The sequence below is a fragment of the Microcaecilia unicolor genome, chromosome 13 (assembly GCF_901765095.1).
Source record: "Microcaecilia unicolor chromosome 13, aMicUni1.1, whole genome shotgun sequence".
NCBI classification, from domain to species: domain Eukaryota; kingdom Metazoa; phylum Chordata; class Amphibia; order Gymnophiona; family Siphonopidae; genus Microcaecilia; species Microcaecilia unicolor.
The window spans coordinates 56,619,472-56,647,096 of NC_044043.1; the positions used below are offsets into that span (position 1 = coordinate 56,619,472).

The 27,625-nt window shown below is 46.9% G+C and overlaps 2 protein-coding genes across 2 annotated transcripts in view; both read right to left on the minus strand.

Annotated features, from left to right (window-relative positions):
• NSRP1 (nuclear speckle splicing regulatory protein 1) overlaps positions 1-16,225 on the minus strand; it is a 91,075-nt gene extending 74,850 nt beyond the window's left edge. The window contains exon 1 of the mRNA XM_030185702.1: positions 16,030-16,225. Coding sequence (XP_030041562.1) covers positions 16,030-16,049 — 20 coding nt within the window. The 5' untranslated portion in view covers positions 16,050-16,225. The remainder of the gene's footprint in view (positions 1-16,029) is intronic.
• Positions 16,226-24,482: 8,257 nt separating this feature from the next.
• EFCAB5 (EF-hand calcium binding domain 5) overlaps positions 24,483-27,625 on the minus strand; it is an 85,526-nt gene continuing 82,383 nt past the window's right edge. The window contains exon 23 of the mRNA XM_030185679.1: positions 24,483-24,783. Coding sequence (XP_030041539.1) covers positions 24,581-24,783 — 203 coding nt within the window. The 3' untranslated portion in view covers positions 24,483-24,580. The remainder of the gene's footprint in view (positions 24,784-27,625) is intronic.

Genomic DNA, 27,625 nt, shown 5'->3' on the forward strand with positions numbered 1-27,625 from the left:
ATTCGCCCTTTCCTCTCTGAGCACACCACCCGAACTCTCATCCACTCTCGCATTACCTCTCGCCTCGACTACTGCAACCTACTCCTCACTGGCCTCCCACTTTGCCACCTATCCCCCCTTCAGTCCGTTCAGAACTCTGCTGCACGTCTTATCTTCCGCCTGGACCGATATACTCACATCTCCCCTCTCCTCAAATCAATTCACTGGCTTCCGATCAGGTACCACATACAGTTCAAGCTTCTCCTCCTAACCTACAAATGCACTCGATCTGCAGCCCCTCCCTACCTCTCTACCCTCATCTCCCCTTACGTTCCTACCCATAACCTCCGCTCTCAAGGCAAATCCCTCCTTTCAGTACCCTTCTCCACCACCGCCAACTCCAGGCTCCGCCCTTTCTGCCTCGCCTCACCCCATGCTTGGAATAATCTCCCTGAGCCCATACGCCAGGCCCCTTCCCTGCCCATCTTCAAATCCCTGCTAAAAGCCCATCTCTTCAATGTCGCCTTCGGCACCTAACCACTATTCAAGAAATCCAGACTACCCCAACTTGTCATTTCGTCCTTTAGATTGTAAGCTCCTTTGAGCAGGGACTGCCCCCCCTTTTTTGTTAAATTGTACAGCGCTGCATAACCCTAGTAGCGCTATAGAAATGTCAAGTAGTAGTAGTAGTAGTGATGGTAATGAAAATGCTGCTCTCCACAATACTGCCACCTGCGCATGCTCAGTTTTTAGCGCACGCCTGCTGCAGACTACCAAGGTGGAGAGAAGCATTTTCCCACCAGCTGAGATATTTTTTTGGTGAGGGGGGGGGGGAGAACATTTGGTGCCCACCCGCTTCTTGCCTAGACTCACCCAAATTCTGCTGTCTGCCTACGCCCCTGCAGCAGACTCCTGCTTCTAGTGTTACCACATTGGAAGCATCCAAAAGAAAGTTTTGACCCAAATGTAGAATTTGTGAAAGTCAGCCCAGTAGATCGGTGGCAGTACTGTGCACTACCTTGCAGAAGAAACCCAGTTCAGTCTGAGAAGTCTTCTGCTACCAGGGTCAGCGATGTTGTAAAGGCAGCCTTCACGGCTCCTGGGGTGGGAGGGGAGTTATGATCACTGGTTAAGGGTAACGTCCAGTAGCAGGATCAAGGACTGTCACTGAAGTAACTAAACTAGGTAAGTTGGAAGAAAGAGATGGTGGGGGGGGGGGGAAAGACAAACAATAGGAGAAAAATCCCTGGAGCGTTGCCAAAAAAAAAAAAAAAAGTTCCAGCTCTGGTTTCAATTTAGCTGAAATAGAAAGCAGTAAAAAAAAAAGAAAAAAGAAAAACCCTCAGAACTGAATGCACGGGTTCCCTTCTGTAAATAAAATAATTCTGAGCTTAATAGAAAATGTTCCTGGAAAAGCCAGAAGCAAAAGATAATGGCAGAGGTTTATGTACTGCAAGCATATGAGGGAACAGTGAAATAAAACATTGTAAAAATTATACTGGCAGGATGATCATTTAAAAAATACAAATAAAACTGGACACACAAAGTAGAAACTAACAGGTTTTATTGCTTTTGCCTCTTTGGAGCTAGGGATTATTCTAAAAAAGCAATCAAAATGCAAACTGACAAGGAAGGACCATTTTGAGAGATGTTATCATAGCATATGCTCCAGATAAGAAACAGCATGGGCAGAGAACTAAAATATTAAAAGTAGAGCTGTACAAAATATTCATATTTCATTCGGCCCTGAATAGTGCCCTGAATACACTTGAGCTCTGATTTCACATTGCTTCATTTATTTTTTGTGTTAAAGCTCAATGTCTATTATTCGTATCCAGCCGAATAATATTTGTCATTATTCGTATTTGGCCAAATAGTAAAATATGCTATTCAGTACAGCTCTAAACAAGCCTAGCACGAATGAGATTCCTCAGCTGACTTCCTATAAGTTTATTCCAAAAATGTCATAGTAAAGCAGGGGAATATGAAACTTTCTTCACAAATATATTTAAAAAGTAACCTAACAAAGAATCTCCATCAAAAAGAACGGAGAGCTATCAAAGAGTTTAAAGTCCAGTCGCGTTTCAAGTGCTGGACAAAGACCAAATTCAGGGTCCTGCTTACTAAGCCGCGTTATAGGCACGTTATGTACGTGCGTTAATTGTTGATGCGCCTACAATATCGCTATAGGCGCCTATATGGTTAGCGCGCACACTAATTGTAGGCCCTCAATATTAAAAGAGCAGAGGCAAGCTGTACTTAGATCGGAAAACTTTAACTATGTAACTCATTCAGGGACCTTCTCTACCAATAAATGCATCTCAAAAAAGGATTTCTTCTTTTAATTCTAAAAAAGGCCTAACTGAAAAATGATGTTAATTCTGCTCTATACCTATGGGAAACAGCTTTACTGAACAAAGCTCTAAATTCGAATCGAGATACATAGTATTAACATATTCTGTAGTAAGCACAGAACCAGAGAAAATGATGGCAAATAAAGACCATGGGCTGGATTCTATAAATGGTGTGCAAAACTGTGCGCTATCCTGAAATGTGCATGCAATTAAATTGGCTAACAAGCTCATTAGCGCCAATAATAGCCTGAGGCTATGTTCACATCAGGTTCCTACAATTCAGGTTAAATAATACACTTGGGCCCTCATGATCAAAAGCCCTGCGCTGTTCCAAACAGCGCCCTAAAAATAGCGCCAGGACAGCGCAGGGCTTTTCTGCATCGATGATCAAAGATAATGCATGCAAATCTAAGCAGCGCTATTATCTTTGATTATCATGTTGAAGTGTGGGAGAATTGCGCCTGAGCATGCGCTCAGCACAATCCTCCCGCACTTGTTTGACAGGTCTGGGCTGTCAAAAGCCCAAACCTGTCAAACAGCCTGCCCCGAGGCCCGAACAATGAGGCCCCCCCCCCCCCAAACCACCAGAAAACGTTGTGGCCGCCGCCGGCCAAACCCTCTCCCCCCCTCCCACCCAGCTATGGGGGGGGGGGGGGCTGGAGGTCCGGTGGGTCTCCAGCCCCCGAAACCCCAAGAAATCGTTGCTCCATCGATGGGGGGGGGGGGCTATATACCATGTAAGGGAGCGGTCGATGGAGCAACGATTTCTGGGGGTTTCGGGGGCTGGAGACCCACCGGACCTCCAGCCCCCGTTCGCGTTTGCCTTGGGGGAGGAAGGGGGGCCTGCCAGCATGCAACTGCATGCTGGACAGGGCTCACCATTCCTCCCCAATTATCCGCAAAATCTAACGCCAGCTCGGAGCTGGCGTTGATTTTGCTGCGACCAGCGACCCAATCTTTGGCGCGCTGGTCGCTGATCATTGGGGATGAATGCGTTAAGCGCCAATTAGCATGCATTTGCAAGCTAATTGCGCTAGAAGCCCTGTTTAGCATGCATTTGCATGCTACTTGCGCTGAGAGCCCTCGAGTGCGCTGTTTCAGGCGCTCGAGGGCTCTGATCATGGGTCGGCTGCAAACTCTGGCGCTAGTATGGCGTTAACAGCCTCTAGCGCCAGAGTTTGCTTTTGATCATGAGGGCCTTAGAGCCCTGTTTACTAAGCAGTGTTACAGGCACGTTAACATTTTTTTTTTTAAATTTATAGAAGTCTTTATTAAGCATTGTTAACACACAACAAAGCATATGCAGTTCCGTACAATACTATTTTGGACAAAGTATATTATAACTAACAGGAACTACTAAACAAACAAGACATCTGGTACATTGTACGTGTCAGCTCTATATCTACTATCAAGTTGACTTCAAAAATTTTTGGTTTTACAGGTTACTTCCCGCCCCCCCACCCCCCCCCCCCGATCCCAATCCCACCCAACTTTCCTCATATCGAATCATTGAATACCACCTAAACATCCTGGGAATAACTGAGACCTGGCTAGATGAAAGCGGAGGAGTCCCATTGACTGAATTATGCCCCACAGGATTCACTATCCTGCACCAACTAAGACAAGGGGAGCAGAATGGAGGGGTAGCAATCCTGACCTGAGAGACAATCAAACTGCGCAGTCTCTCCATCCTCCACCTGTCTGAATCAGAATGCCTCCTAATCCAGCATGGAGATAAGGAACCACTGTGGCTGCTTGTGGTCTATACAACCCCTCCCAACAACACATCATCTGTGCAAGAACTGACTGAGGAAACCCTGAGCTACCCTAGGTTACTGTTCATAGGAGACTAACATACATCAAAACTCCAGACACCACCACTGCTGCCTTCCCTGATATGATGGCAGCTCTAGGATTTGCTCAGATGATCAAATCTCCAACCTACGAAAAGGGCTATACGCTAGACTTGATGTTCTGTAAAGAGGTCAACATCTTTGAACACAAGGCTGGAGGCATGAAGACAAACACCCCTATCATGGATAGATCATTTTCTAATAACATTTTCCAATAAGGACTACCAAAAACAGATGGGCCCAACCAAAGTTTGGAATTTTGAGACATGAAAAATCTGACTGCTAGTAACTTCCTAGAGGCCTTGTCCTACCCCCAGGTTTCAGTTGGTGTAAATCCTGATGACCAAAGTTTGGCAAGAGCTATTCTATAAAGGACACCAATCCCAAAATGCCCTTTATAGAATACTGTTCAGCATTAATTTTCTTTAGAGCGAATGCTACATACCTGTAGAAGGTATTCTCCGAGGACAGCAGGCTGATTGTTCTCACTGATGGGTGACGTCCACGGCAGCCCCTCCAATCGGAATCTTCCTAGCAAAGTCCTTTGCTAGCCCTCGCGCGCCCGCGCGCACCGCGCATGCGCAGCCGTCTTCCCGCCCGAAACCGGCTCGAGCCGGCCAGTCTCGTATTGTAGCAAAAGAGAAACAAGGGAAGACTCAACTCCAAAGGGGAGGCGGGCGGGTTTGTGAGAACAATCAGCCTGCTGTCCTCGGAGAATACCTTCTACAGGTATGTAGCATTCGCTTTCTCCGAGGACAAGCAGGCTGCTTGTTCTCACTGATGGGGTATCCCTAGCCCCCAGGCTCACTCAAAACAACAACCATGGTCAATTGGGCCTCGCAACGGCGAGGACATAACTGAGATTGACCTAAAAAATTTACCAACTAACTGAGAGTGCAGCCTGGAACAGAACAAACAGGGCCCTCGGGGGGTGGAGTTGGATCCTAAAGCCCAAACAGGTTCTGAAGAACTGACTGCCCGAACCGACTGTCGCGTCGGGTATCCTGCTGCAGGCAGTAATGAGATGTGAATGTGTGGACAGATGACCACGTCGCAGCTTTGCAAATTTCTTCAATGGAGGCTGACTTCAAGTGGGCTACCGACGCAGCCATGGCTCTAACATTATGAGCCGTGACATGACCCTCAAGAGCCAGCCCCGCCTGGGCGTAAGTGAAGGAAATGCAATCTGCTAGCCAATTAGATATGGTGCGTTTCCCTACAGCCACTCCCCTCCTATTGGGATCAAAAGAAACAAACAATTGGGCGGACTGTCTGTGGGGCTGTGTCCGCTCCAGGTAGAAGGCCAATGCTCTCTTGCAGTCCAATGTGTGCAGCTGACGTTCAGCAGGGCAGGAATGAGGACGGGGAAAAAATGTTGGCAAGACAATTGACTGGTTCAGATGGAACTCCGACACGACCTTTGGCAAGAACTTAGGGTGAGTGCGGAGGACTACTCTGTTATGATGAAATTTGGTGTAAGGGGCCTGGGCTACCAGGGCCTGAAGCTCACTGACTCTACGAGCTGAAGTAACTGCCACCAAGAAAATGACCTTCCAGGTCAAGTACTTCAGATGGCAGGAATTCAGTGGCTCAAAAGGAGGTTTCATCAGCTGGGTGAGAACGACATTGAGATCCCATGACACTGTAGGAGGCTTGACAGGGGGCTTTGACAAACGCAAACCTCTCATGAAGCGAACAACTAAAGGCTGTCCTGAGATCGGCTTACCTTCCACATGGTAATGGTATGCACTGATTGCGCTAAGGTGAACTCTTACAGAGTTGGTCTTGAGACCAGACTCAGACAAGTGCAGAAGGTATTCAAGCAGGGTCTGTGTAGGACAAGAGCGAGGAGCTAGGGCCTTGCTGTCACACCAGACGGCAAACCTCCTCCACAGAAAGAAGTAACTCCTCTTAGTGGAATCTTTCCTGGAAGCAAGCAAGACGCGGGAGACACCCTCTGACAGACCCAAAGAGGCAAAGTCTACGCTCTCAACATCCAGGCCGTGAGAGCCAGGGACCGGAGGCTGGGATGCAGAAGAGCCCCTTCGTCCTGCATGATGAGGGTCGGAAAACACTCCAATCTCCACGGTTCTTCGGAGGATAACTCCAGAAGAAGAGGGAACCAGATCTGACGCGGCCAAAAAGGAGCAATCAGAATCATGGTGCCTCGGTCTTGTTTGAGTTTCAACAAAGTCTTCCCCACCAGAGGAATGGGAGGATAAGCATACAGCAGGCCCTCCCCCCAATCCAGGAGGAAGGCATCCGATGCCAGTCTGCCGGGGGCCTGAAGCCTGGAACAGAACTGAGGGACTTTGTGATTCACTCGAGATGCGAAGAGATCCACCAAGGGGGTGCCCCACGCTTGGAAGATCTGGCGCACCACTCGGGAGTTGAGCGACCACTCGTGAGGTTGCATAATCCTGCTCAACCTGTCGGCCAGACTGTTGTTTACGCCTGCCAGATATGTGGCTTGGAGGCCCATGCCGTGACGGCGAGCCCAGAGCCACATGCTGACGGCTTCCTGACACAGGGGGCGAGATCCGGTGCCCCCCTGCTTGTTGACATAGTACATGGCAACCTGGTTGTCTGTCTGAATTTGGATAATTTGGTGGGACAGCCGATCTCTGAAAGCCTTCGGAGCGTTCCAGATCGCTCGCAACTCCAGGAGATTGATCTGTAGATCGCGTTCCTGGAGGGACCAGCTTCCTTGGGTGTGAAGCCCATCGACATGAGCTCCCCATCCCAGGAGAGACGCATCCGTGGTCAGCACTTTTTGTGGCTGAGGAATTTGGAAAGGACGTCCCAGAGTCAAATTGGGCCAAATCGTCCACCAATACAGGGATTCGAGAAAACTCGTGGACAGGTGGATCACGTCTTCTAGATCCCCAGCAGCCTGAAACCACTGGGAAGCTAGGGTCCATTGAGCAGATCTCATGTGAAGGCGGGCCATGGGAGTCACATGAACTGTGGAGGCCATGTGGCCCAGCAATCTCAACATCTGCCGAGCTGTGATCTGCTGGGACGCTCGCACCCGCGAGACGAGGGACAGCAAGTTGTTGGCTCTCGTCTCTGGGAGATAGGTGCGAGCCGTCCGAGAATCCAGCAGAGCTCCTATGAATTCGAGTCTCTGCACTGGGAGAAGATGGGACTTTGGGTAATTTATGACAAACCCCAGTAGCTCCAGGAGGCGAATAGTCATCTGCATGGACTGCAGGGCTCCTGCCTCGGATGTGTTCTTCACCAGCCAATCGTCGAGATATGGGAACACGTGAACCCCCAGCCTGCGAAGTGCCGCTGCTACTACAGCCAGGCACTTTGTGAACACCCTGGGCGCAGAGGCGAGCCCAAAGGGCAGCACACAGTACTGGAAGTGACGTGTGCCCAGTTGAAATCGCAGATACTGTCTGTGAGCTGGCAGTATCGGGATGTGTGTGTAGGCATCCTTCAAGTCCAGAGAGCATAGCCAATCGTTTTGCTGAATCATGGGGAGAAGGGTGCCCAGGGAAAGCATCCTGAACTTTTCTTTTACGAGATATTTGTTCAGGGCCCTTAGGTCTAGGATGGGACGCATCCCCCCTGTTTTCTTTTCCACAAGGAAGTACCTGGAATAGAATCCCAGCCCTTCTTGCCCGGATGGCACGGGCTCGACCGCATTGGCGCTGAGAAGGGCGGAGAGTTCCTCTGCAAGTACCTGCTTGTGCTGGAAGCTGTAAGACTGAGCTCCCGGTGGACAATTTGGAGGTTTTGAGGCCAAATTGAGGGTGTATCCTTGCCGGACTATTTGCAGAACCCACTGATCGGAGGTTATGAGAGGCCACCTTTGGTGAAAAGCTTTCAACCTCCCCCCGACCGGCAGGTCGCCCGGCACTGACACTTGGATGTCGGCTATGCTCTGCTGGAGCCAGTCAAAAGCTCGCCCCTTGCTTTTGCTGGGGAGCCGAGGGGCCTTGCTGAGGCGCACGCTGCTGACGAGAGCGAGCGCGCTGGGGCTTAGCCTGGGCCGCAGGCTGTCGAGAAGGAGGATTGTACCTACGCTTACCAGAAGAGTAGGGAACAGTCCTCCTTCCCCCAAAAAATCTTCTACCTGTAGAGGTAGAGGCTGAAGGCTGCCGGCGGGAGAACTTGTCGAATGCGGTGTCCCGCTGGTGGAGATGCTCTACCACCTGCTCGACCTTCTCTCCAAAAATATTGTCCGCACGGCAAGGCGAGTCCGCAATCCGCTGCTGGAGTCTATTCTCCAGGTCGGATGCACGCAGTCATGAGAGCCTGCGCATCACCACACCTTGAGCAGCGGCCCTGGACGCAACATCAAAGGTGTCATACACCCCTCTGGCCAGGAATTTTCTGCACGCCTTCAGCTGCCTGACCACCTCCTGAAAAGGCTTGGCTTGCTCAGGGGGAAGAGCATCAACCAAGCCCGCCAACTGCCGCACATTGTTCCGCATGTGTATGCTCGTGTAGAGCTGGTAAGACTGGATTTTGGCCACAAGCATAGAAGAATGGTAGGCCTTCCTCCCAAAGGAGTCTAAGGTTCTAGAGTCTTTGCCCGGGGGCGCCGAAGCATGCTCCCTAGAACTCTTAGCCTTCTTTAGGGCCAAATCCACAACTCCAGAGTCATGAGGCAACTGGGTGCGCATCAGCTCTGGGTCCCCATGGATCCGGTACTGGGACTCGATCTTCTTGGGAATGTGGGGATTACTTAGTGGCTTGGTCCAGTTCGCAAGCAATGTCTTTTTTAGGACATGGTGCAAGGGAACAGTGGACGCTTCCTTAGGTGGAGAAGGATAGTCCAGGAGCTCAAACATTTCAGCCCTGGGCTCGTCCTCCACAACCACCGGGAAGGGGATGGCCGTAGACATCTCCCGGACAAAGGAAGCGAAAGACAGACTCTCGGGAGGAGAAAGCTGTCTTTCAGGAGAGGGAGTGGGATCGGAAGGAAGACCCTCAGACTCCTCGTCAGAGAAATATCTGGGGTCTTCTTCTTCTTCCCACGAGGCCTCACCCTCGGTGTCAGACACAAGTTCACGGACCTGTGTCTGCAACCTCGCCCGGCTCGACTCCGTGGAGCCACGTCCACGATGGGGGCGTCGAGAGGTAGACTCCCTTGCCCGCATCGGCGAAGCTCCCTCCGCCGACGTAGTCGGGGAGCCCTCCTGGGAGGTGGCCGCAGTCGGCACCGCACGCGGTACCGACGTCGGGGACCTCACCCCGGGCGATGGGCCAGCCGGCGCCACGCTCTACGGTACCGGAGGCGCAAGCATCGCCGGTACCGGAGGGGTAGGGCGCAACAGCTCTCCCAGAATCTCTGGGAGAACGGCCCGGAGGCTCTCGTTCAGAGCGGCTGCAGAGAAAGGCATGGAGGTCGATGCAGGCGTCGACGTCAGAACCTGTTCCGGGCGTGGAGGCTGTTCCGGGCTGTCCAGAGTGGAGCGCATCGACACCTCCTGAACAGAGGGTGAGCGGTCCTCTCGGTGCCGATGCCTGCTGGGTGCCGACTCCCTCGGCGACCCAGAGCTCTCGGTGCCGACGCGGGGAGGAGACCGGTGTCGATGCTTCTTCGACTTCTTCCGAAGCATGTCACCGGAGCTCCCCGGCACCGACGAGGAGGACGTAGAATCCATCCGTCGCTTCCTCAGGGCCGAGGTCGAAGCAGGTCGATCCCGGGGGGGCTGTACCGCAGGAGCCCTCAGGGTAGGGGGAGACCCACCCGAAGGCTCACCGCCACCAGCAGGGGAATGGACAGCCCTCACCTGCACTCCACCCGATGCACCACCGTCCGACGACATCAGGAGACGAGGTCCCGGTACCACCGACGTCGATGCAGCTATCCGATGTCTCGGCGCCGATGCAGAGGGCCGATGCCTCGATGCACTCGATGCACTGGCGGCCAAGGATGAAGGTCTGGACGCTGATGACGTCGATGCACACGATGACCCCGGTGCCGATGCCGACGAAGAGCCCGAGAACAAAACGTTCCACTGGGCCAATCTCGCTACCCGAGTCCGCCTTTGTAACAGGGAACACAGACTACAGTTCTGAGGACGGTGCTCGGCCCCCAGACACTGAAGACACGAAGAGTGCCTATCAGTGAGCGAAATTACCCGGGCGCACTGGGTGCACTTCTTGAAGCCGCTGGAAGGCTTCGATGTCATGGGCGGAAAAATCACGCCGGCGAAATCAAAATCCGAAATGACGAATTTGGAGCACCAAAACTTTAAGGGAGAAAAATCTCGACCGAGGCCGAAAAGAGGCCTACCCCGACGACGAAAGAAAACTTACCGGGGCAAAAACTGGAAACACGGGAAGGGGCAAACGAAACCCAAGGGGGTTTCCGGAGCACTTCCCGAACAAATTAGAACTTTTCCGAAGAAAAAAAACACGTCTATTTTAAAACGGACGTGCGAGGTCGACTCTCCGGGGCTCGCACTCAATTTGCTGGCTATTTCCTGAATCAAGCACCATATGGCCTGTCCAGTCTGCCCATTCATACCTTCTACTGTCCCTTCCTCTCCCTTACAGATCTTATATGTTTGTCCCATGCATTCTTAAAGTCAGAAACAGTTTTTGCCTCAACCAAGAGGCTATTCCTTGTGTCCACCACCCTTTCTGTAAAGAACTTCCTTAAATTACTCAAGTCTATTTCAGTTCCATCCTATGTCCTCTCATTCCAGAACTCCCTATCAATTGAAAGAGTCTTGCCTCATAGTACATAAGTACATAAGTAGTGCCATACTGGGAAAGACCAAAGGTCCATCTAGCCCAGCATCCTGTCACCGACAGTGGCCAATCCAGGTCAAGGGCACCTGGCACGCTCCCCAAACGTAAAAACATTCCAGACAAGTTATACCTAAAAATGCGGAATTTTTCCAAGTCCATTTAATAGCGGTCTATGGACTTGTCCTTTAGGAATCTATCTAACCCCTTTTTAAACTCCGTCAAGCTAACCGCCCGTACCACGTTCTCCGGCAACGAATTCCAGAGTCTAATTACACGTTGGGTGAAGAAAAATTTTCTCCGATTCGTTTTAAATTTACCACACTGTAGCTTCAACTCATGCCCTCTAGTCCTAGTATTTTTGCATAGCGTGAACAGTCGCTTCACATCCACCCGATCCATTCCACTCATTATTTTATACACTTCTATCATATCTCCCCTCAGCTGTCTCTTCTCCAAGCTGAAAAGCCCTAGCCTTCTCAGCCTCTCTTCATAGGAAAGTCGTCCCATCCCCACTATCATTTTCGTCGCCCTTCGCTGTACCTTTTCCAATTCTACTATATCTTTTTTGAGATACGGAGACCAGTACTGAACACAATACTCCAGGTGCGGTCGCACCATGGAGCGATACAACGGCATTATAACATCCGCGCACCTGGACTCCATACCCTTCCTAATAACACCCAACATTCTATTCGCTTTCCTAGCCGCAGCAGCACACTGAGCAGAAGGTTTCAGCGTATCATCGACGACGACACCCAGATCCCTTTCTTGATCCGTAACTCCTAATGCGGAACCTTGCAAGACTTAGCTATAATTCGGGTTCCTCTTACCCACATGCATCACTTTGCACTTGTCAACATTGAACTTCATCTGCCACTTGCACGCCCATTCTCCCAGTCTCACAAGGTCCTCCTGTAATCGTTCACATTCCTCCTGCGACTTGACGACCCTGAATAATTTTGTGTCATCGGCGAATTTAATTACCTCACTAGTTATTCCCATCTCTAGGTCATTTATAAATACATTAAAAAGCAACGGACCCAGCACAGACCCCTGCGGGACCCCACTAACTACCCTCCTCCACTGAGAATACTGGCCACGCAATCCTACTCTCTGCTTCCTATCTTTCAACCAGTTCTTAATCCATAATAAGTTCTTAATCCATAATAATACCCTACCTCCGATTCCATGACTCTGCAATTTCTTCAGGAGTCTTTCGTGCGGCACTTTGTCAAACGCCTTCTGAAAATCCAGATATACAATATCAACCGGCTCCCCATTGTCCACATGTTTGCTTACCCCCTCAAAAAAATGCATTAGATTGGTGAGGCAAGACTTCCCTTCACTAAATCCGTGCTGACTTTGTCTCATCAGTCCATGTTTTTGTATATGCTCTGCAATTTTATTCTTAATAATAGCCTCCACCATCTTGCCCGGCACCGACGTCAGACTCACCGGTCTATAATTTCCCGGATCTCCTCTGGAACCCTTCTTAAAAATCGGAGTAACATTGGCTACCCTCCAGTCTTCCGGTACTACACTCGATTTTAGGGACAGATTGCATATTTCTAACAGTAGCTCCGCAAGTTCATTTTTTAGTTCTATTAATACTCTGGGATGAATACCATCAGGTCCCGGTGATTTACTACTCTTCAGCTTGCTGAACTGACCTATTACATCCTCCAAGGTTACAGAGAATTTGTTTAGTTTCCCCGACTCCCCCGCTTCAAATATTCTTTCCGGCACCGGTGTCCCCCCCAAATCCTCCCGTGCATTTATGCCATGGATGTATTTAGATGTTTCCACTGTATCTCCCCCTTCCACCTTTCTTCCACAATATGAGAATTACAGCAGGTGCTCTCTAGAGTGAAGAACTAGTAGCACAGTGGCTTAAGAACCAGGAAAGCTAGGGTTCAAATCCCACTGATGCTCCTTGTGATCTTGGGCGTCACCTCATCTTCCAGCCTGCTGAAGCAGGGAAATACCTACTGTACCTAAATAGCCTTGATTTACTACTTAAAAAAGGCATGGGAAAAAGCCAAATCCCCTTCCCTTCCTACAGTAACATGCAGTTGTGAGGCTACAAAATGAACAGAAGCCTGACTCTGGTGTACTATACTACAAAAGAACAATGTCAAAGGTGGTATTTTGCATCTCTTTAAAAATAATTTGCAAAGCCCTTGTTTAAATCTAGGAGAGGCAAAACTACTAGTATCAGGAGAAATCAGGTGACTGTCACCTTGACACAGCGATGCTGTGTTTGCAGATAATCTGCTGAAGGAGTTAGAATCCTATTTTATCTGTACTCACTGCAATTACACCACAGGCTTCCTGGGACACACCTGCAAGTCCAATAATTTCTATAGTCAAAGATTAACAGCTGTACAATTATTTGTAAGTGGTTCTTTCCTGGACTTAAAGAATCAAATTCTTTATCTTGATACACTGTAAACTACAAGACACTATGTATAAGAATGAGTAGCAGGAAAATAACCATTCATTCTTCCCATTTCACCTGTACTAAGCTGATGATACACATTCAGGGACAATTCTGTAACTAGGCACCTCAGTGCAACGCAGTGAAACCAGGTGCAGACCGACAGGGATCTCAGCCCCCAGGTCCCATATACCTCCTGGCCGCCCCCGGGTCCCACATCCCTCCCTCTCATACTTTCTCCCTCTGTAGCTCCACTATATCTGCCCCTTCCCTCCCTTTCCAGATCCATCATCTCTCCTCCTCCCAAGGCCAACTTATCCTCTGTACCTGGATCTAGCTCTCTCTCCTTGCATTTATCGCAAAATCTCTTTCTCTGTACAGGGCCCTGGCTGTCTGCTGCTTACCGAAACCTCTCTGTTGTAGCCCACCCTTACGGAAGCAGGAAGTTATGACAGAAAGGGACGGGCTGCAGCAGCGATAAGGTTCTGGTCAGCAGCAAATAGCTGGGGCCCTGTACAGAGAAAGGAAGTTTGGAAGTGTGTGTGTGGGGGGGGGGGGGGGGGGGGAAGATGTTGGAAGTATGGGGAGGAGGTACTGGGCCCCCCAACTGCACTGGGCCCTCGGGCTGTAAAAGCATCTGGGCACAGAGATTCCATTATAATGCCTATCATTTACATGTCTGCAGTTACAGCAGCAAAAGATCTGGAGTAACTGCAGGTGTCTAAATGAGGAAAGGGCACATGCAACTTACAGTATTCTGTAAGTTACATATAGAAGTTGGAGCCCCACCTCTGCTCTGCCCAGGTGTGTGCCCCCCCCCCCCCCTTGCATGCCACTTACACACCCTTATTTTTTGGGCACCCTGCTAGCACTTAACATGTGTAAATGCACACTCACCCACAAAAGTGTTAGTATTCCATAAATTTACATGCACAAGGGGCACATATATGTGGGCAACCAGCTATAGAATGGGGGGAGGGGTCAATGGGCATCTCAAAGCTCACTCACACAAGGTCCACCATGACTCCCTTCCCCTTCTCCACCAGGGTTGCCAGATGGGCGGTTTTCCCGCCCAATTGGGCGGTTTTCCGCAACCCGCCGCGGGAAACTTTTGCCCGCGGCGGGTTGCGGTTTTTTGGGCTTGGTTTTTTTTTCCGTGCGGGTTTTGGGCGGTTTTTCGGCCGGCGGGGGTGGGGCTAATGGCGACAGAGGCGGGGTTTGGTGACGTATTGGGCGGGACGAGGTGACATATTGGGCGGGGCAATGACGGTGGGGGCGGGGCTGATGATAGCGGGGGTGGGGTGATGACGTTGGGGGTGGGGTGTGTGCGGTTTTTGGGCTGTTTTGGGTGGGAATTTTTTTTTTTATATGGCAACACTGTTCTCCAGAGCCCTAAAGAGAGGCCTCAGCTAAGGAATCCTGAACCTGCAATCCAGATGGAAAGATTAAGAGGAAAAGGGAAGGAGAAAAACATACAATAAAGAACTAAAAGAGAGAATTGTGGTTTTAAGAATAAAGAGAAAAGACAAGGTTGGGAAGGGGGAAAAAAAGGAAGATGCTATAAAACTTTACATGACCATGAGAAAGATTAAAAACTTTTTAAAAAACATGGTCACTATATGAATCCACTGAAGAATCAGCAAACAATCTGCAGGTGGTTCCAGTTTATTGGATTATCTAAATGTATTGTTAACTCAATAAAAAGATATCACCTGCAGTTTGTTTATAGAAATAAAGTGCCCTGTATTTCTATAAACAAACTGCAGGTGATATCTTTTTATAGTGACCTTTATTTCTATAAACTAAAGATGAAGACAAATGAGTCAGACACAAAAGATTTCAGTGTTTTGCCCCAACAGTGTCCTCCTGTTTCTTTAGGCTCAATCAGACCTAGAGGCTGCCACTATTAGCAGTTATTTTCAGCTACCTGGGGAATCCCCTCCCCCCTTTTTTTATATTCCCTCCTGGTATAGAGCTCTACACTCACAGCTCCTGAATCCACCCAATAGATCTTTTTAAGTTCCATCCTCAAGCAATGACAACTTCCTCCTAGTCAGGAGTAACACAGCAAAGCCAACGGGGCCTGAGCTGGAGACCTTGCATGTGGCATTTGGATAGCCCCAAATATATTTATAATGTTCTGAAAAAGGTGTATTGTGCTATTGTTATGAATAACCACGGTTTATAAATTCCTACATGATTTTCTGATTGCTTAGAAGCAGAGATAAGAGATACAAACATGAAACGTCCACAGTCAGCAATACTTATAAAAGAGACTGTGCTACTAAAATGCTCATTTTATTCAATGTTGGCATTAAAACCTTTTTACAGATGCTTTTAGTTTTAGAATCTGGGATGACGCCGAGAACATTAAACAAAAATCATAATGTGCAAAACCAATCCAATGAACGACCAAGACATGCACTCTTTAGGCCACTGTTGGCATTATGGGATTTTTAGTGCTGCCTTTAAATAAAGCCCGGAGACAGGTTGGTCTTCATCATCACACCACGCTCGGTGGGCCCTGTCCTCCTCCTGTCACGGTAAAACACACGGATCGTCAGATGAGCTCGGCCACTCCGAGCTTTCCACCCAAGCCGCGAGCCACGTTTTTTCCCCCCAACCTCTGCTCCCCGTTTCTTATCAACCCCCCGCCCAAAGGCTTTGGCCTCCTGCCTCTCACACTCACTGTTTCTTGGGAGCCGCCATCTTCCCGCCTCAGAACGAATCTTGCTATTCACAGTCGCAGATTCCGCGGGCTGCCTGGAAATAATATGACAAGGCCGTTTTACATATTTCCTCCGATTTTTTTTTTTTTTTTTTAAGAATACTGTTGATGTATTTAACGCTGGGGGTTTTGCGTGCCAATCTCGTCCTCCTTAAAAGCGGCGAGCCCGAGGTAATGTTACGTCACAGGGGGCGTGACTTAGCGGGAGCTGGCTTTCTCGAGGTTAAAACAAGGTTTAATGACGGAAGGAGCGTTTCTTTGTTTTGACGGTCGCAGCTGCTTACAGTATGCAGCGCGAATCTTGTAGGAAGTTAAACAAGGAGGTGTAATAGACTGGAGTGGAAGTGAGCCATCTAGTCTACTCCACTGTAAGCAAGGAAGCCAGTTTGGTTAATCTTCACTCCCCCGCGCAGCCGTCATTGCTGTTCACTCAAAACAAAGCAAGCAAGTCTGTGAGCTGCTGCATCCACATAAGTGCATAAGCACATAAGTATTGCCACACTGGACAGACCAAAAGGCCACCAAGCTCAGCATCCTGTTTCCAACAGTGGCCAGGCTGCAAATACCTGGCAAGATCCCAAAAAAGCTCAACACATTTTATGCTGCTTATCCCAGAAATAAGCAGTGGATTTTCCCCAAGTCAATTTAATAATGGTCTATGGACTTTTCCTTTAGGAAGCTGTCCACATTCGCTGGCATCAAATTTGAGTTTAATTACACGTTGAGTGAAGAAAACTTTTCTCTGATTCTATTAAATTTACTACTTTGTAGCTTCATCGCATGCCCTCTAGTCCTAGTATTTTTGGCGAGAGTAAACAAACTATTCATGTCTACCCATTCCACTCCACTCATTATTTTATAGACCTCTATCATATCTCCCCCTCACACATCTCATCTCCAAGCTGAAGAGCCCTAGACACTTCAGCCTTTCCTCATAGGGAAGTCGTCCCATCCCCTTTATCATTTTCGTCGCCCTTCTCGGTACCTTTTCTAATTCCACTATATCTTTTTTGAGATGCGGCGACCAGAATTGAACACAATATTCGAGGTGCGGTCGCACCATGTACTGATATAAAGGTATTATAATGTCCTCACTTTTGTTTTCCATTCCTTTTCTAATAATACCTAGCATTCAATTTGCTTTCTTAGCCGCCGCAGCACACTGAGCAGAGGATTTCAACGTATTATCAGCCACGACACCGAGATCCCTTTCTTGGTCGGTGACTCCTAACATGGAACCTTACATTATGTATCTGTAGTTTGGGTTCCTCTTTCCCACATGCATCACTTTGCACTTGCTCACATTATACATCATCTGCCATTTAGATGACCAGTCTCCCAGTCTCGTAAAGTCCTCTTGTAATTTTTCACAATCCTCTCACGATTTAACAACTTTTAATAACTTTGTGTCATCAGCAAATTTAATTACCTCACTAGTTACTCCCATCTCTAGGTTATTTATAAATATGTTACAAAGCAATGGTCCCAGCACAGACCCCTGAGGAACCCCACTATCTACCCTTCTCCATTGAGAATACTGACCATTTAACCCTACTCTGTTTTCTATCCTTTAACCAGTTTTTAATCCTACAATTCCTCTTTTAAACCCTAATCTTTAAGTTACCAAGATCAGAATAAAATAATGTCACTTATCCACAGAGATGTCCTCTTCTCTCAGAACTTCTTGTACTTTATTGTTGGTCCATCTGTAACATGTCTAAAGCTGTTTCAGTTGGATAGGCAGTGCCTTAAAAGGTGGAGCAGAAAAGAAATAACAATTGAATATCTCTAAAACAGCTTCAAAAATTATTGTAGCTAGTAGAAACAACAATTATAAACTCAGTAGTTTTGTGCTAATTTTTCTTCACTGTTCTTCTATACAATACAGATGGCCAGATTTCAGTGAGGATATTCTGTTTCCTGATGGGTTTATCTTAACTGTTGTTGTAATCGGCCTTAGGAAGCCTAGTGTTTATAAAGATGATGGAATATATTTGAAATTAAATGGAAGTAGAATTAAACTCTCCTTTTACTGGGGCACATGGAATCATATTTTCATCTGTTTTGTAGAAGTTTACCTTTTAGATACACAAATGGATTATTCTGTTTTGAACATGTTTCGGGGCAAGTGGTTTTATAAGTCAAAATGAAACAGGCCCTTGGCTAAGTGAATCAAGAGACAAGAGGCAAATGATTCTGAAAGCAGGACACCTTTATTGCTAGCAATGAACAGTACTGAGTTCAGTCTCAGGATACTGCCTCCTGAGCGTCATCTGACATTCGGTCTTATACAAATTAGTGATCATGCGCATAAAACACACCATACGTCACACATACACATGCGCAGTACATGCACATGCGCAATACATTAGTAATTCTGTAGTTCTCACAGAGAAAAGATATATCAGTTTCATAGCTTTCATAGAAATTGTTACTTTGCAAGAAAATGTAACTTATTGTAGTGTTCCAGCACGTTCACACAATACAGCCTCTATGCATAGATCACAAGACTGCATTGGCAGAGCCCGCTGCCTTCCCTACAATCCTAAATTGCTGACTACTACAACTTGTTATCTGGCTGCTGGTTAACGAATAAGTACTACTAGTAAAAAATCCAAACTACACATGTTTAGTAGGCTCATTATATAAAAGCTGGGGTTCTGGTACAAATAGAAAATCCTGCTAGTACAAAAGTCCACAATGCAAAAGTACACAAAAGTCCAGTAGTTATTCAAATATGGAGCATGCCACAGGTAAGGCAAAAGTTCATAAGTGTTATGCACGAGGGCTGAGGTTGTCTTGGCAGTCCAGTAGTTGCTACATTACAGTCGTCCACTTCTACAAAAATAAAAATAAATATTTTGTTTCAGGCAGATCTCTTTTGTTTAAACATAACTACAAGGGCTGTAAGCCCCTAATGCAGTCCATTGGTTTTCTTATATTTTGTTCTTGTGATGACTTATACTATGCCAAAACTGAACACTCTTATCGCTGTCTCCTTGAGGTTAAATGAGGGGACAAGGCATGAGCTTATCTGGTCCACAGGAGAAGGTATGACTATAAAGTTGAAGCCAGTTCCCCCTGCAGCAGCCATCTTGGTTTGTCAAAAACAATAGCAAAGTAGATTTACATTAGCTTTTGTTAGGGGATGGGGGTGGGGAGAAGATCTAAGAGGTGTTGTGGGGGCTGGTGGAATTTTCGAGGATCTGTGAAGGGGGGTGGGTTATTTTCAAAATATATTTGTCAGTGCTCCAGAAGCTGCTTTGTTATTTCCAATGCTGTATTGTGGTTTTCATTGGAGCCTAAATGCCTGCTTTTTTCTTTATGATGACAATAAAGTTAATTCTCTATAAAAAAAAAAATACTTGCAAATGTTTATGCCTATATGTGTGAATTTTTAAAAATTTGACAGAAATGCAATTTATTTGAAAGCTTCCCCTATGAACATATAACATAAACATAAACATAAAATCTGAAATAAGTAAAACAGCATTAAAAATTATTGTACCTGCTAGAAACAGCAGAAACTCTCTTTGCATATTTTGCTCATTTTTACACACTGTTCTATACAATACAGTAATACATGCCCAAATCTTTCTGGAAGGGATGCATACACCAGGATCCAGCAGTATTTCTCATCAGAAATGCTGCAGCTAAGTCTTGGGTGATGGGACATGTTTTCTGTGAATGTTCATCATTAGTGGAAACTAGTTTTTAACTAAGAAACAATTTTTGTTGTCAAGATCATCTTTTTTTTTTCATTTATAAAGTTTAACACTACTTTCCAAGCAATTCCGCTTTACAGAGAAGTGTTACAGAGGAAATCAAAAGTACATTTTTCCACGAAGAAAATTTAAACAACCACTCAAGTCCACAATATCAGGATCCAAGAGCTAACTAGAGGGGAAAAAACAAGAAAATATTAAAGGCAATAGCCTTTAGAGAAGGTTAAACCCCAGCCAGACAACGATAGACATGTTTCAGTGGTAAAGTCTTTATGGCAGAAAATTGTGGATGAACTGAAGCATTACTACCATGGATTCCGCTTGCTGTGGATTGACACCCAGGTCGCAGCCAGAATGGTGTGGCAGTTATTACCAGGAGGGCAGGTGTTAACCAGGAGGGAGAGGCGAAGGCTGATGAGGACATGTGTTGACCTCTTCCGCCTGCTCCCTTTCACTGTCTTTATAATCGTACCCTTTATGGAGTTCCTCCTACCTGTGTTTTTGAAACTATTTCCTGACATGTTAGATACTAATTAAATAAAGAGCTCATCTTAATTTCCTGTAGTTCTTCTAGTTGCTAGAAAGGCTGACAGATGAGAAGGTTTGAAGAAAACATATTTAAGAGTTTTATATCTAATAATACACTTACATGGATACCTTAAAAAAAGGTTCCACCTATTTGAAGAACTCCAGGTTTTAATAACAGAATCTGTTTACGTCTACATTGAATGTCTCTCGATACGTCTGGGAAAATTTGAATCATAAAGCCTAGAAACAATTTTTCTCTATTTTTAAAAAAACATTCTCAACAACCATTGTTTGTCAGGAGATAATGCCACCGAAGCCACCAATGTGGCTGGGGTGGCTACTTCTGAATCCGAGATATTCAATATAGCTGAAACATCTAAGGAAGCTTGTTGCTGTTCCTCTACTTTCCTTGGTAGGTAATAAACTTATGAGGAAGGAGGAAATGTATTCTCCAGTATAGCCAAAATTTCCAGGGGTATGACTGTGAAAACCCTTGGAAAATTTAAGAAGCGAAGATTGTTACTCCTTGCAAAATTTTCAAGAGTCTCACATTTGTTTCTCAAATTAGATATATCTTTAACAAATAAAGTCTGTAAATTCTGAGCACTTATTAATTTGATCCACACGAGAAGACAATTCCTTCACCTCTGTTTCAACTTTCTCTACTCTCAATTCTACTTTGGAAAGTCTCTCTGTAAGACCAGCAGTTTGTGAATACAAAGTCTTTCCCAGATCCGAAATCAAAAACCATAGGGAATCCAATGTTACCTCAGTAGGCTTTTTTTTGGAGAAAATCAGGCATAGACACTGTAGATGTAGACTCAGGAAATTCACCTGTCAGTTCCCATTCCACAACTCCTCGATCCCCCATCTCATTCACCGCAAGGCTGCCTTCTTGAGAGGGAACCACCGAACCCTCTCCTCCAACTTCCCCACGTTGTAATCGAACCTCACTCGAACTGGTGTCTGGTTGTCAGATATGGTGAGTTCCTGTGCCGAGCAGTGAACTGCCAGGTGTGAAAAGACACGGACCCGGGTTTTGCTTGGCAGCCGAGCAACCCCAAAGTTCACCTGTGGTGACCGCGGTTCCCCGAGGGTTGAGCCCCCAGGTGCGGGCGGCCGACGGGACTTATACTGAGAGGCCAGGAAAGAGGCGCCCAGAGAGACCAGCCAGAGGAGAGCAGAAGGAAGAAGTTCAGGAGCGGGTCACAACAGAGTGACAGGCAGTAGGCTAAGGAGTGTCTTGGGTCCAGAAAGGTATACAGGCGGGTAATTGACCCGGGAGTCATCAGGTCCAGGCAAGATATTCAGGCAGGCAGCAGACAAGCGAGTAGCCAGGTCCAGGCAGGATATCCAGGCAGGCAGCAGACAAGAGAGTAACCAGGTCCAAGCAGGGTTTTACAGGCAGGCAGTAAACAGAAGAGTAATCCAGGTACAAGCAGGGTCTTTACAGGCAGGCAGCAAACAGAAGAGTAATCCAGGTTCCTGTCACTTGGTATCCTGTTCCGGGGCAGAGGGAGCTGCAGCGAACGAACGAAGTTTAACGAACTCGGAGGAGCAGGCGCGCGCCGTGGCACCCCCCAGCGGCGTGCACCTGGGGCGGACCGCCCCCACCGCCCCCCCTTGGTACGCCACTGGCTTCCTGCAAGTGTGGGAACCCTATGTACAGGTGCTTCCATCAAGAACTCACAGTCTTATCTTAAATGATTTTGATGGAAACTGATGCCTCAGTCAAGATCTAATACCTCTGGGTACAAAGGGGATAGGTTGGGTATATGAGGGGTGGTGGGAAGGAGATAATATGCTGTACTTTTAAACATTATTGTTTCTGTTTGTTAAATGTGTTGTTTGACTGTTGAGTCCTCTTGGATTAATAAAGACATTTAAACCCCCGGATTCTACATATGGCCCTCAAAATTGTGAGTGTAAATTTTGGTGCACCCAATTTCATGCTCAATTTAATTGAATAATGAACCAATTAGCACCAATAATTAGGTGCTAATAATCAATTATTGATGCTAATTGGCAACAATTAGAATTTATGTGCATATCTTGCTAGGCGTATTCCTGTTTAATTCACACCTGTTGTAGAAATAGGGCCCTGTTTCCTAAGGTGCGCTAGCAATTTTAGCACGTGCTAACCGTGTAGACACCCATAGGAATATTATGGGCATCTACACGGTTAGTGTGTGCTAAAACCGCTAATTCACCTCTAGCGAGGCTTAGTAAACAGGGCCTTTAGTTTTTAATTTTATTCAACTCAGTATATTTGTCTTTTGCCTCTTATGTATTGTGTTAGCTTGTTTGTTGGTTGTCTTGTGTCATCTATAGCTTTGCCTGGTTTTTGCATACATGGTTTCTTTCCTATCAAAATTGGAGTTCTTTTCCTTTTTGAATGTTTTTTTTAATTGACTTTGCAAACCAATTTGAACTCTTCTTGAGAAGGCAGTATATTAAATATTTTAATAAACATAAAGATACGCACATAAATTCTGGTTCATGGATCTAAGGGGACATAACCATGGGTGGCTCATGGCCATTCCAAAAATGTGTGCGCACTGTTACAGAATACACCTGATCTGCACATAGGGATTTATTTATACCAGGTTTCAGTTGGTGTAAATCCTCACGCCTAAAAGTTAGGCACAGCTCCTGGTGCTAGGCCCTATTCTATAAAGGTGTCCAACTCAGAGCGTGGTTTAGAATAGTGCTTAGTGCTTACTTTTTTTGGCACCATACATGGAATTTGGCCCAATATGTGCAAGGCCATCGTTCCTAGAAATATCTGTGCTGCTGGCCTGAATACCCTCCCCCTTCTGCTGCAAAAAAGTGAGAAAGCCCTTAAAGCCGGCAGTAGATAACCATAGAGATCAAACATAGTAATAACAGGAGAATCTTATCTGAGAAAAAAAAAAAAGTATAAAACACACCAGTTCCAGTCTCACATTATAAAATAGCTGGTAGACATCATATCTTCTCTAGCAAAGAAAAAAATTTCATTTCCCAAATTTTGATTAAAACCCTGTGCCTCCCATCAGATGCATTATTACAAAGATGGAATCTCAGCACTGCCTTAAGCCTGACTTTAGCTGACTGCTTCAGTCACAGCTAAAAATGGCTCAGGTCATCTCATAACTGGGAAGGAAATCAGCACTTGCACAATATGATACTTGGTTTCCTATTGAAATGAAGCAGAAGTACTCCTTAAGAAGCCCATCAGCCTTCCAGTGGCTTTTTAATCTCCACCAGGGGGGGGGGGGCAAGATTCCCAGAGGCATAGCTAGGTAGGCTGCCAGGGGAGTAGCTGCTCCCCCAAATGTAGTTCCGAAGGCGACGGCGCCTATTTTTCTTGTGATCTGTGCATTTAAAATACTCATCGGCAGTCCACTCTCTGCTTCCCTTGCACCCTCAACCTGGCTACGCTTCTGAAGATTCCTCAGGCCAAACCTCCAAGGGGCGGGGGGCGGCACTACTAGGTTTCAAGGGAGCAGAAGCTTCTTCCTGCTTGCCTGCTTCCGGATCTGTCTCTCTCCTGCTCCTATGTGCCAGGACCCAGATGATTGCGTTAATAGATAACCCAGGTCCTGGCACACAGGAGCAGGAGATGACAGACCAAGGGAGGAGCAGACACAGGAAGGTAAGGAGGTGGGGGTGGAGGTAGCAGCTTGAGTATGGAGGGGGCGCTGCCCAAGTGTGTGTGTGTGGGGGGGGGGGGCGTAGCACAGTAGCGGTCCAGGTGAGGGGGTCGTCCTGCCCCGGGCCCGGCTGTGTCTCTCAGCGGCCCTGGTCTGCGGATCTGAATTCCCATTGAGCAATAGGGTAAAACCAGGACTACCTCTGCCCCTGACCTAGGAATGGACATAAAAGTGACCAGAGAAGGGGCATTATGCCATCCTCTTGAATGAATCTGAGCACACATAAGCCCGAAAGAAACGCAGAACGCAGTTTGTCCAGAGACCGCCCTGCCTGGACTCATCCTGAAAAGCTCCGATCCAAAATTCACTGTTCTCTGTGAAAAATTGATTGCTCCTCTTTCCTGTTGGGCATTCTTAATCTTGGATTCATATATTTAAGCATAGATCTTATCATAGTGTTTAAACTACTGTTTGACTTACATTTTATTTGAGTATAATGGGAAAAATAAAACAGTACATTCTTGTTTTATAGAGTTCTACACATTTGCCTCTTTTCACGGTGTGAATCCCAGTGTGATGGGAGCAGTATTAGAGAGAGTCAACTTAAGAAACATAAGTCTAACATCAGTAAGATGGAAGATCTCCATTGGAGTCGGTTTGTTCCTTTTCAAGTGGTGTGGAGGTTGGCGGCAACGCGATCAGAGAGGTTTGCTGTGCTCCTTGCAGCTGGGCAGTGAGCTCCATCAGGGATAGGCAGGTAAAGGTCCAGTTATAAAGGTATTCTGCTGGAATCGAACCATGCTTCCAGACTTCTCCCCTCTGGATACCTGCAAAATACGATTTATTTATTTGAGTGATTCGTTTGATATACCGCTATTGATTGCAAGACATCAAGGTGGTTCACAGCATCACTGGCCAGAGTTGTTCAAAGCATAAGGAGCGATCTTCAAAGCAAATTAAACATCCAGGAGAGGCTCCTGGCCATTTAAATCGCTTCTGCAGGGCTATCCAGGGATATTCAGGGGCACTTAATTAGATAATCTACTGTATATCCTCTCTAAACACCAATGCCAAAACTGGCTAGTTTGTGGGCGGTCCAGGCTTGGAGTTAGGGCAGTGACGATTTTCAGTCTGTTAACTGAATAAATAACCACATAATATTAGGATAGTAGAACAGCTAGTTCTAACTTTATGTAGTTAATTGGGCACTGGTCTGAATATAGGCTGGTGCCCGGATAACTTCTGGGACATTGGTATTCCTAGATATTCAATGCCAGAAGCCATGCGTGCCCAGGCACTGAGTATGCAGGGTTAGTTCAGCTCCTGGTGGGAAGAAGCATAGCAGTCATTTGCAGCTGAGGGTTAACTATTATAGTTACTTTTGGAAATTACTTTTGTAACCTAGGTCTATTATGATTCTTGTATTCTATTGTCCTGTTCATCAATCCTTACATTTTATTTAGCTTTTGTTTTTCTTGTGAACCTAATTCGGTCCTTAATCCTCTATTTTCATCCAAACTCTTTTACTAAAATGCATTAAGCAGTTAACATGTGAATTAGCATTGCACTGTTATTCCCCAGTAGTGGTAATTGCATAACATAGTAAGTGATGGCGGATAAAGACCTCAATGGTCCATCCAGTCTGCTCGACATTCACATTAATTCTCAATTCAAGATCAAATCAACAATGAATGTGATATTATATACTTGATCATGGTCTTTCTTTGTTGTTTCTGGGACATAGACCACAGAAGTCCACCTGGCTCTGTCCTTATGTTCCGGTTACTGGAGTTGCTGTCAAGGTCCACTCCAGCCTATCCGAATCCATCTTGTCATTTGTGGGACACAGAATGTATAAGTCTGCCCGGCACTCTCCTCAAATTACTGGAGTTTCTGTCAAAGCTCTCTACAGCCCATCCTAAACTGGATTGTTATATGTGGGACTCAGACCCTACAAGCCAGCCCAGTGCTGGCCATAGTCAATACCAGTAGCATAGCCAGACCTCAATTTTTGGGTGGGCCTGGGGGTGGCCTGGGTGGGCATGACCCACATATTTCCTCTCTGTCCATCCCCCTTCCGTAAAGATAAATACCTGGGCTGGTGGGGATCTCCGGGCCCTGCCAGCTGAAGAATCTTCTGGAGGCCCCCAAGGCTTGAGCAGTCTCATCCCTGCGCCAGTCACCAGCGTGGCGGGAAGCAGCGTTCAGCAGCGTTGCCTGTGTGCCTGCCTTTTAAAATAATTCGTCTCCCCGGGCTCCGCTGCATTTACTTCTTTGCCCGTTGCAAAGTGCTGCCGTTCGCACAGGCAGCTCCGCTCCCCTTTGCTGCGTCCATCTGGCCCTCTCTGATCTACTTCCTGTAGTGGATACGTAGGGCCAGATGGATGCGGCAAAGGGGAGCGGAGCTGCCTGTGCGAATGGCAGCGCTTTGCAACAGGCGAAGAAGTAAATGCAGCAGAGCCTGGGGAGACAAATTATTTAAAAAGGCAGGCAGGCAACGCTGCTGAACGCTGCTTCCCGGACCCGGCGGAGCCGTGGGAGAAAAGGCAGCGACAGCAGCAGGATGTTGGATGGGCGGGCCTGGAGGGAAAGTGGCTGGGCCTGGGCCCGTCCAGGCCCGCCTGTGGCTACGCCCCTGGTCAATACAGCCAGAGATGCCATCTAAGCACAACTTGACATGCAAACACATATGCAGCCCTTTAAGTTTTGTGTTTTATACCATTCATTTTCTAATTAGAGATCCTCTGTGTTCATCCCACGCCTTTTTGAATTCTGCCACAGTTTTTTTCTCCACTACCTCCCTCAGGAGGGCATTCCAGGCATCAACCACCTTCTCCGTGAAAAAAACATTTCTGACATTATTCCTAAGTCTAACGCCACCCCCCCCCCCCCCCCACACACACACACCCCAGGCAACCTCAATTCATGTCCTCTAGTCTTACCATTTCCTTCTATGGAAAATATTTGTTTTATATTAATACCCTTCAAGTAGTTAAACGTCTGTATCATATTGTTACTGCAGTGGTAATTCATGCATTAGCTGCTTAGTGTGAGAAAGGGTGAGGAATGCATGTGGACTGTTCCTTGTACTGTAGTTAGCCCAAGGTAACTTAACTTAATGCTTTTAATGCAGATCACCGAATGCCACCTCAGTGCTCTTAACAAGTGTGGTAAATGTATTTTTCTATGTGGTAATTGTGTGGGAAAATGCTGGACCCACCCCCACTGGTTAAGGTGTAGCAACTGCAAATTTTTACCTCATTTAAAAATTCACCTTAATGTAGGAGCCTATGCGTTATGCTCTAAAATGTAAGCTTGTCATTATTTGCCTAGATTTATGAGCCTAATTAAAATGTCTAGCGATATATGAGGCACCGCTTGTGGAACAGCAATTGTAGGTATTGCATGCCAGCAAAGACAATATTGTGATACTGTAACCACCACACTGGCCTGACCACAACCCATGTCCCTTAAGGCCATGGTGCCTATATAAACCCAGAGAGACCTCTCGACAGCACTAGCAGAGTGCAGTTAAACAACCATCCGAGGCTTCCATTGTGTGTGCACAGTGTGTGAGGCCAACACTCTTGGGAAGGATGAGGATTTGGGGGTGGGGGGCAACCTTACAGATAATGCAGGAATTGACAGGGTATGGCAAGCACAGGGAGA